This window comes from Buceros rhinoceros, unplaced genomic scaffold (assembly GCF_000710305.1).
Source record: "Buceros rhinoceros silvestris isolate BGI_N320 unplaced genomic scaffold, ASM71030v1 scaffold2667, whole genome shotgun sequence".
NCBI classification, from domain to species: Eukaryota; Metazoa; Chordata; class Aves; order Bucerotiformes; family Bucerotidae; genus Buceros; species Buceros rhinoceros.
In genome coordinates, this window is record NW_010423737.1 from 14,489 (window position 1) to 24,999 (window position 10,511).

General features: G+C 39.3%; 1 protein-coding gene across 1 annotated transcript in view; it reads right to left on the minus strand.

Moving 5' to 3' along the window:
* SLC26A4 (solute carrier family 26 (anion exchanger), member 4) overlaps nt 1-10,511 on the minus strand; it is a gene marked incomplete at its 5' end in the record, with an annotated part of 22,737 nt that overhangs the window by 11,042 nt on the left and 1,184 nt on the right. Inside the window, 7 exons of the mRNA XM_010140496.1 lie at nt 283-396; nt 2,774-2,921; nt 3,872-3,954; nt 4,066-4,218; nt 6,874-7,038; nt 7,488-7,678; nt 9,226-9,336. Coding sequence (XP_010138798.1) covers nt 283-396; nt 2,774-2,921; nt 3,872-3,954; nt 4,066-4,218; nt 6,874-7,038; nt 7,488-7,678; nt 9,226-9,336 — 965 coding nt within the window. The remainder of the gene's footprint in view (nt 1-282; nt 397-2,773; nt 2,922-3,871; nt 3,955-4,065; nt 4,219-6,873; nt 7,039-7,487; nt 7,679-9,225; nt 9,337-10,511) is intronic.

Consider the following 10,511-nt stretch of genomic DNA (forward strand, 5'->3'; position numbering starts at 1 on the left):
TCCTGCTGTGACAAACTTACTTAATTGGGAATGAAATTCTGGGTGATTAGGCTTCAATGATTTCTGTCCCCTAATGCAACTCGTACTATGTAAAACTTGATTGCCCTCTTCTGGCAGAGCTACAAAAGTGATTCACTACCAGAGCACAAGCTAAGGTAACTGTGGCTTCCCACCCGCCAGCCACACAATCCTTTTAGGACTATTTTCATCCCGTTGTGAAAGCTGTACCCTATACAAGATTAAATTTACCCGAGCACAGTACTAGTAAGAAGAGGTCATTACCTGGGTCTTTCCACCAGTACTTTCTTGGACTGCAGTCCGTGAAAGAGCAGTAGTTGCAACAAAACAAGAAAAAGCACCTGAAAAAATGTTGCTGACCCCAAAGGCAATAAATTCCTGAAAGATAATTGGATGATGCTGTAAATACAGATGCCTGAAGACAATTTTGCAGTGGAGAATGACAACAGCTTCTACAGTAGTTTATAAAGCAGGTAGCACAATAATATTGAGAAGAGTATGGATTGGTAATAGCTGTTAAATGTTTATACAAATTTCTCTTGTGCCAGTGTTTGGAAACCAATACAGTGAAGTATGTATACTCTCCTTGACATGAAAGCTCATATCTCTTTAAAGGAACATTAAACCTTATTTCCATCAATGTTATCAAACCTAACATTTCTAACAATTACGCTGGTATAACTGCATCAAGAAATGGGACTAGTATAAATTTAACTCCCAAGTATCATCAGCTAAACAAATAATTTTCATCAGTACAACAGTCTGAGTTTAGACAAGCCTTTAATTAATGCAAACCATTGTATTATTAGTAGAACTAATCAGGAACTTCGCAAGGAAACACAGTTTCACTGAAAACTTCTAGTTTGTTGAGCCAGAAGTTTTTCACTCTGAACATCCCAATGAACTCACGCTGAGTCCCAGGCAGCGTTCTCATAGATTTGCCCCGGGGTCACAGATGCTGGCGCCTACCGATGCTGGTTGTTCTGCTCAAGTGACAAGGACCCTGGGAGCTTTATGTCCTGGGATCTGGGCCATTCCTCTGCTGGAAAATTAGGTGTTTGAGAGCAACCCCATATAATTGACAGAAACATTGTTTTCCCTAAGCTGACACAGTCACAAGAGCTTTTCACTCACTGCAAATTTTTTAAATTAAAAAATTTATTTTTAATCTCTCCCTTCTTTTCTCATGAAATTTCCTGAAAGCTTTTCACTAAGCTCCAAATACCAGAGCAGGATTTTGAAGTCATGTTCTTTAACATAACAGACCTAGATGATTCATGCCTACTCCTGTTTAAAAGCTGTGCTCTGCAAGAAAATGTTGGAAGTATGGTTCCTAGTGTTCTTAGGTCTTAATAATCTATTCATCTATGAAGGCAAAATATACACTGGCAGATAATAACATTGACCCATCCTTCAAAATTATTTTACTACCTGCTTTTCTGAGGTTACTTTAACTATTCCAGCTCAAGTAAACTATTTGCCGTCATTCATGGCTGCATTTAACCTCTGCTATCTGTAAAATTCATAGCACAGTATTGGAAGGAAGGCTATAGACAGTAATTCTACTACTACGATATTTAATTTGTATCTTTGAAGCACATCAGTGCTGGCAGAACAGCATATTCAACAAAAGAACAGCATAAACAGCACTTCCAGGAATATGTATTACTCATTCAGATTTATTAATCTGAAAGCCAATGCATTTTAGGCAGCTTTAAATCGAAGTGTTACCTGACATGTACCCTGTGTATTGTAAAGTGACCACATGTTCAGAAGTATCATTTTGTTACATAATGCAAAACAGCGTTTCCAAAAATTTATGTCATCCATTAGTTCCAAAATAAAGGACTCGTTAAACAAAGTACTCAGCTTATCTATTTATTGTAGTAAGTGTATTTTCCCATATATTCACAGGATAAAATTCAAATAGATGCAGGACAAGGAAGCTTTCTGACGTTTTTCTCCCATGCCCATGGGCAAGCCTTGTAACCCCTGGTGATGACACTGAACAACTGCAGGAATCCTCTAAGAGCTTGTCAACGCATAGCTCATGTAACATTCTCGCTATGTGCCTTTAGAAACCCAATGGTTAACACAATTGAGCCATTTGGTGCAGACAGTTATTCAAGTATGTTCATGTGCTGCTAGGCATTTACTTTTGTGAAGCTGCAGGACTTAGCTATACAGTTATATTGATGCAACATGCTGAGAAGTACAATAATTTATTCTGGAGGAATAAAATCATGCCTTAATGGAAAAGTTCAACTGATACAAATTATGCATGTAGACTAAGCCTAGGTAAAGCTGTCCAGAGCTTCATAGCTTGACACTGCCTTCCCATTCAGCCCCTACAACACACCTCAAAATATGCCTTAAAAGTAGAAATGGAAAGCAGGTTGCTAAAAGTGCCCATGTCAACTTGACATCACCAGAAAACTCCCCTATAGAGTGCTTGGCTTTAATTACCTTTTCAGAGCTACTGCAGTCACTAAAGCAAAGCAGAAGGAATTCATTAGTATGAAAAGTCCATACAGAAGATAGAACACATCTGGCTCATCTCTATGTGATATATTTGTCAGGTAATAAATGGCCATTTCAGCTACTTCTTTTCAATAGTTGAAAGAATTTCTCCTGTCAAACTTCAATTTTGGTCTGAACAATGCGCATCAGTGATGATGTTTCATTTGGCTACGTAAGTCAACATGGAACAGAACTGAAATTCACTATGTTTATAAACTATTTGGGTTATACATACCTGGTTTCCATCAATAGCATAATCATACTTGGTTGCATATACTTTACCCACAGATACGGCAATAGCATAAGCAACAATAGCAATGGAAAAGGAGGCTGCTATCATCTGGGAAAACAGGCTGACATCTGGAGGTTCGGGAGGCAAAAATCTAGCATTTAGAAAATACATGAGAGTTATCCACTTTGATCAAACTCTGTTCTTACTAGAATTGTCAAGGAGTTTGAGGCGGAGGCATACAGGTTGCTTATAATATGAAGTGTAATGTTTCAAGTTAATAAAAAGGTGGAAACAGCCCATTGACATACAGAACACGCTTATCTAGCTCACCATAGCCCAAATCCTGATGCTATTAGTTAGCAACAAAGCTCCCATTGTCCTCAGCATGACTGAGATTTGGCCTTATGATAGCAAAGTGAAAAAGTACATTTTTTGAAGCATTGAATAAAGGATGTATTGAATAGTACGATGAATTACATAAATATGTTAATGACACTCATATGATTGTTAACATACTTCTTCAGAAGATCTCAAAAATATTTTATCCCCTACTGTGTTTCCACATATTTTAATTAATCAAGCCCTGAATACCAAATGGAATGTGAAGGTTACTACTGTGAAGTGCTCTGAATCTTTCAAGTGAAAGTCTCTACCAGTGCAATCCTGCACATCCTGGCTCCTATGACTATGGAAGTGACAAGATTGATTGGGATAACAGTTGTGGCATGAATATGAAACACAGTGGATAACTCAGATCTATAGAAATTAAATCTGCACAGAATTTTACTATTAAAAATCATTTTTCTTTTTTACCTTTTCCATAGTCATATATTCACTTTATGAGCATGAAGAAATTTATTCTCAGATGAGCTTCATGATTCAGGTAGATGTTCCCAAGCCCATTTTACAAATGAAAGCAAGCTAGGCAACACAATTAGGTAGCATAACTCACAGAGCCAGAAGTAAACATCAGGGTATCTCCAGCTCTGAGTCCTAAACTCAGGTTACAGCTCTCAATATCTCATTTATGTCTTTTCTCTTACCACTTTCATTTTTAGCCAACTAAAATAATACCTATTTCCCAGAAACAAAGGCACTCACCCTCTTGGAATGCTCTTAACAATGCCTGCATTGTATTTTTTTTCCAAGTCAGCAGCATATGAAATGCCAGTGGCCACTATTGTCTGTAATAAGATAAAACAACAGTTTTAATACTTAAAAAGGGTTTGTGTCTTCCTGTAGCTAGTCCCGTCTATTTTATCTGCTCTGAGTTTTTATTATGCTCCTTTGCTTACCACAATAACTTCTATTGGTATAGGTATAGGTATCTTGTGTTTGAACCGATCGTTTATTTCTTTAACTACCATGCAGACAAAAATGGTGAGGAGTCCGGCAATAAGATCGGCAATGTTGGTGGTACCAATTTTTTCAAATGTTTCAATAAGAGTCTGAAAAATAAAAATGACAACATAAAACATACCCATGTCCACTTGAAGGATGTGAAAATACTTATTAGAAGATCCAGATGCATGGGGTTTTGGAGGAGGCCGAGTTACTTCTTTGTTCAGGCCTGGAGAAGCTTGAGAATCATGTACTGTCAAGGTGCTACAGCATCAGTGAATGGATTTAATGGTGAATTTAACTGAAAAAGCATAACTGCAAGAATTATCCACACAGGCAGCCTCTGCTTCCCGATTTTTAGGAAATTGATATTAAGTAAGAAGAACTAACCCCCTACCTGTGTTTTAACTCTATCTGTTCTTGGAGCAAGAAAGGGAAGATCTTTAGCTTCTTCACTATGTCCAAATAGCAAGGGAGATCCTTTTCTCTACTCCAAAGACAGCTAGCAGACCCATGGACAAAACTCTGGTTCACTGTGTGCCCAGTACGTATGGTCTGTGGATTACGTTTCCCACTTCTACTGCTGACATCCAGAGAATGAGTGTGAACACATGGATCCTGCCAAGCTGTGAAGAATCTTGTGCTTGAGGAAAGCAGTCACTAAACCTCACCTTACATTACAGTAACCCTCCCAGCAGAGTTCAGAACCCTCCAGGCTGGAGGATTCTTACAGCTGGGCAGCAATAGGTAGCTCCCTCCTCTACCCTTGCTATGCTTGTGCTTGGTCCTGTTGTTTATTGCAAGAAAGTGTGCAGAGACAACACGAAAGGCTAATTACAGAAAAGCTGCAAGTACTCCTCTGTCCTCATCCTAGGCATCAGGGTAATTCTCACTTGCCTCCCGTCTCCAAGAAAATTAATCATTCCATACATAGTGAAGCAACTTTAAAATAATGATCTTCTGGTAGAAAAGAGGTTAGAAACAGGCTTCTTGCAATCTGGTTAGGTCTCCAAATATTGAGCTGTCCCTTTAAAGGCAAGGTGAGGGTTGCAGCAGCAGTACTACTACAACCATTCTGAAAAGACTCTGGTTTTGAAATAAACCATCTAAGTGCTTAATCAGCTCTGTTTTCTAAACTAAGAAGCCTTCGTGAAACTCTGAACCAGAAGCCTTTCTCCGGGTGTCTGAGGCCATTGCTTGCCTGTTGTACTGCTTACCATGGAGCCCATTCTAACTGACCATCTCTCGCACTGCCCCACTTCACAGGCGAACAGTAACTTCCTAACTTTGGGTTGTGGATTCTTCTAATGTTGGGTGCTTAGTGTTGCAGTCTGTTAACCACCACTTCTGAAGCAAGTCCAAAACTTGCTGGAGCTGACAGAGCAAGTCACTGGTTGAGCACTCCAGAAATCACAATTTCTTTGCTCTACACACATCTGCAAACACAGTGACTTGGCTCACCTGTAAGTACACCCAAGCTTTGAGCTTTAACCTAAAAAGTCAGTGGTCCACTCAGGCTTGCAGGAGCTGGAAGATCAGTCTGATTCCTTTTCAAAAATAATTTCAACTAAATGTACCACCCTTCAGTAAACATGAAAAAATACAGATAGAAAAACCTATTGGATGAATGAGCCCATCACCCTGCCAGGTCTGATCTAAGGTTTATTAGATAGTACTTTGTCTCATCTAATTCTCCTGAGGAAAAGAGTTTTCATTCATATATCTGAAAAGGCCCATAACATAATACTTTTCTTCCCCCCCCAAATAGTTCACCAGACTTTTTTTCTAAATTTTACCTTGCTGTTTATAGTTATAGTCATCCTATTATTGCTAAATAATGCATTTCTGCTAATCTGGTTGCCTGAACTGGCATGTAAAATCTGTAAATACATGTTTTCTGCCTAGAATAGCCTCTTCTAGAAATCCGTTATTCTAACATGAAGTGCTATGGAAGATCTAAAATGCTATGAACCTAAATAGTTTCATGCTGAATTCAGTGACAAAACTCTCAATAACTTCCCTGGGGAAGGAGACTATTCCATAATATGAGACCTCTAGGAATTCAGTATTCTGGCCAAAGTATTTCTCCATCTGATGAGTTTCCCTAAGATCAAGAAATGGAGTTGTGACAACAACATTTAGCTTCACCTTAGCTGACCAGTAGGTACCTGACTACAGAGTGGGAATCTATATCCTTCTTTTGGTATTCTCAAGTATGGCTACAGTGTGGAATGGAGAACGACGCCGTTTACCAGAATGACCTGCTGGTTTAAGAGTAAAGAGGCTTGGGACCAGTCAGCTTTTGAAGGTGACCTGACAATGTTAAGAAATGATGAAACACAGAATCATAGAATGGTTTGGGTTGGAAGGGACCTTAAAGATCATCTAGTTTCAACCCCGCTGCCATGGGCAGGGACAAACATCCTTCACAAGAAACCAGAAAGCAAGGGGTGGGACAGAAAGTAGTCCCCAGAAGTGACAATCTAGAGAAGAATTGTTTTGCTGGATATACTTTATGCAAAAAATTGGTCTGCCTGGAGAAGACTTCAAAGTGGCATTTAGACTTGCTGTCTGGGGAGCCCTGAGAGCAGGCCAACAGCTATAAATTAACAGCTGCAGATCTTCATGTGAGTGAGAAATAAATGAATGCCCTACACTTACCACCATATATATGAACAATTCCTGTACGAAATAAGCAGAAGATAAACAATTATATAAAAATTCTGGCATAAAACCAAAACAGGTTGGAAGGGCATACTTACATATATTATGGAAAGGACACCATTATAGTTTTTAGTTGAAACATTTAGGACAATTTTCAATTGTGACACAAGCACTTGAAAAGCAGCTGCAGTTGTGAATCCCCCAACTAGTGGATCTGCAAGGTACCTCACAATGAAACCAATCTGAAGAGCTCCAAATATTACCTGGAAAAATCATGAAGAATAACAGCTTGCTAAACAAAAAGGTGATTGGTGATTTGCTATGCTTTATTCCTTTCTCTTTGTTGATACAGAGGACCATCTTCCCCCATTGCAGCCTAGTGTAGCTTGTATCATGCCATCCAAGAAAATAAATGTGTGAAAGGATGCTCCAGGATATGCACCATTAGCACTTAGTTTCATGCAGGTGTCTTGGTTTGCAATCACACCACTATTCTTTCATTGCCTGCGCTCCCAGTCATGCTGCTCAGACTCCGCTCAGGGTAAGAAGAATAATTCCCCAAAAGCTCTTCAGAGTTTGAGATTACTTTCCGTCATTTTTGTGTTTTACTACAGGAAAGGTCTGACTGCCCTAGTAGGTATTTCTATGACTTATGTTTTCCCATTAAAATTAAAGCAATATCAACCTTGTGTCGTCAAGCCAACTATTTTACCTGTAAAATTCCAACCAGAAATGTGAGTGTACTAGCAATCAGCACTCTCTGTGCATCTCTGGATTCAGTGTCTATCAGTGTTCCAGTAACATTAGTCCCTGTAGCATTACTGCCCTCTATGAGAAAATTATCATCAGGGGCCATGCTCAATACAACAGATCCCACCATCAAACTGACTACAGGGAATGGACCTGTAATGACAAACAGAAACACTGAAGTGTAATATACATTGTAAAGAAGCATTTACCAGACTAAACAAGCAAACTCTAAGTCTGAAAATCCATTTAGTATTTTCACTGTGGTACATTAGTAGTATTAAGGGGCCAGGAGCCACAGGCACTGCAAACATGACACAAAGATACAATTCCTTCTTTAAATAACTTAGGTTCTACATACAGTTGTGGTTTCATGCTTTGCTTAAGCCAATTCAGGATTGTACCAAGGCCAAAAGGGGCAACATGTTCCAACCATCTCTTGCACCAGCACCACAAACAGACAAAACAGATCACTGATCAGCCGAAAGCAACACTTGTTTGTTTGTTTGTTGTCATGGTTAGTTTTCAGCTGATCTAGATTGCCACATAGCTGCATGGTGCATGGTCAGGAATCCCAACACCACGGTGGTGGCAGGGACATGCACCAAGGGGTAGGACCACATCTTTTGGCAGTAGCGTGGTATTACATTGGCTAAAGATGACTGAAACTATACTTGGGCAAGATACAGAGGGAGCAAGTGATCATTGTGTCAGCAACACAATCTAAAAGTAATTGTATTTGTTGCAGTTATGAAGAAAAGGAAAAGGTCATGAAATGTCTTTAAAAAGGATAAATTCATTTTACAGATACCTTAGAGGAGACTTCATGAGTAAGCATATTGGAGAAAGCATAAAAAGGAGCGTTTGACAGTGTAGAAAATAGGAATGTCCACATAATCAGAGGTGACAACTCAGCCCTGGACAGCAAAGGTGAGTTGATGGGTAGATCAGGAAGAGGCTAACAAACTAGAGAGAAATACAGCATTATTTGATGCAGCAGCGAAGAAAGTTGCTGAAAAAGCGTAATATCATGCCAAAGCTTAGGGAGGGGAAAACAATCTATTCTTCGTAGATATGAATAACAAAAAACTATTTTGTTAGAATGAAGAAAAAGAAATTTCTGTGATCAAGCTGTAACATTAATGCTAAATGTGAGAACCGTCAGGAAATAAACCCCGTATTTTAAAGAAAGTATTCAGAAAGAATCAACAAGGTTTACCCATAGCTTTGATGTAAGGACCTAGAGCGAGGCAGGAGTGGACACACAGGTTCTGGGTCTCCACGACAAGCAAGAAGGTGATGTTGTCCACAGGGGTCAAAAAAAGATGCAGCAAGGAAGGCTTGTAGAGGAGACTAAAGGAGCTCTGTTTTAGCCATCTTGAGCTTTAGCTGATAGACAAAATGTCTGTTCATACTGCCTACTGAGGACTTGATCTTGCGATTTCTTGCACAGAGTGTAGCCAAAGACAAGATTTAAACTTCAGCATAAATGCAAGCAAAATGCATGCATAGGCACAACTGAAGTTAGCTATTACGCACAAATGCCTGAACAGAGAAGAAGTCCCCCAAATCTACCAATATTAATATTCAGCACAACCAGTCTGGTTCAGAAAGAAGTTTTCTTGCATGAAATATGAATATTCGCAGCAAGGATTAACATTTTGTAATAGATAATTCACTGTAACTTGAACACATGCAGTTACCAACTGAGATGTGTCTTGATGTTCCCAGGAAAAAGTATGTCAGGATGGGAAAAAAGGCAGAATAGAGACCATATCCAACAGGAACTGCAACCAGCAAAGCATATGCCAAACCTGAAATAATAATAGATCATCAAAATGTCAGATTTAAAATTCCTCAACAAACTACTACCTTGTCTAAAATAGACTTTCAGAAACATTCATTCAGTTTGTCCAGATCCAGTTTAGAATGCATATCCCACAGTGGTAGTTGGATGAGTAAGTACTGAAAAATATTGCTATATTTGTACAGGTAGCACAAAACATAGGCTCAGGTGTGAAGCTTAAGCGGGGGAACTTAATGGTCTGCCCCTTGAGAGAAAAGAGGGATATGTGAAGTGTTCTAGTTACAGACAGAAATTTCAAGCACGGACTCTCAATTATTGCCCTACCAATATGCTTCAGTATGTTCAGCCCTTCTGAAAATCAGTTCACTTTTTTTTTTTCAGGATCAAGTTATAAACTTAAAACCCAAAAATAAATCACACAAATTTGAGAGTTTTGATCCTTATCATCATCTTCCTTTGTATACATGCGTATTTCAAGCCATCAAATCCCACAAACAATGAAAAAAAAGTTTAAAAGTTGCCTTCAGTATCACACCTGGTTAGCTCCCACCGCAGAGCGTAGTATTCTCCTCCAAAGATACTGCAAAAACCTGCCAGCGATCAAAACAGTTCAAGTCCTGGTCATACTACTGTGACCAGTGAGGGAACTGCAAGCAACACACAAAGCTGCTGGAAGTAGGTAGGGACTGCAAGGACTTCAGGATCCCAGAAGCCTCTTTTTTGGCAAATATTTTGGCCAATTTTCTCCATATCGCATGATTTAGAATTTCAGGATTACGATATTTTTTAAAGAAATACATCTCAATTTAGATTTGCACTGATTTGGGGGTGTTATTTTTGGTTTGTTGTTTTGGGGGTTTTTTAACATATGGGTGGGAGAACAACAGCGTATTTCAGCAATCAGTTCTATAAGGGGGCTTACAGTAAGAGTACACAGCTGCTACATGCCATGTGTAAAACCCATCTAGCCCAGTTCATTTAAAAAAGGCAGAGGAGTCCTGCAACTGCGGCACTACCTCCAGCAGAGATCTTACAGCTCTGACACAGATTGTCTGTGGGGCTGTGGACAAATCACTTCACTATTCCTCAGGTCACCCTCTGCTTGGGGCTGAAGTTTGTAATGTTTTTTTTTTCTGCCAGTCTGTGCCTCTCTAGCCCACTACAAGGGAACAGACAGCAGGA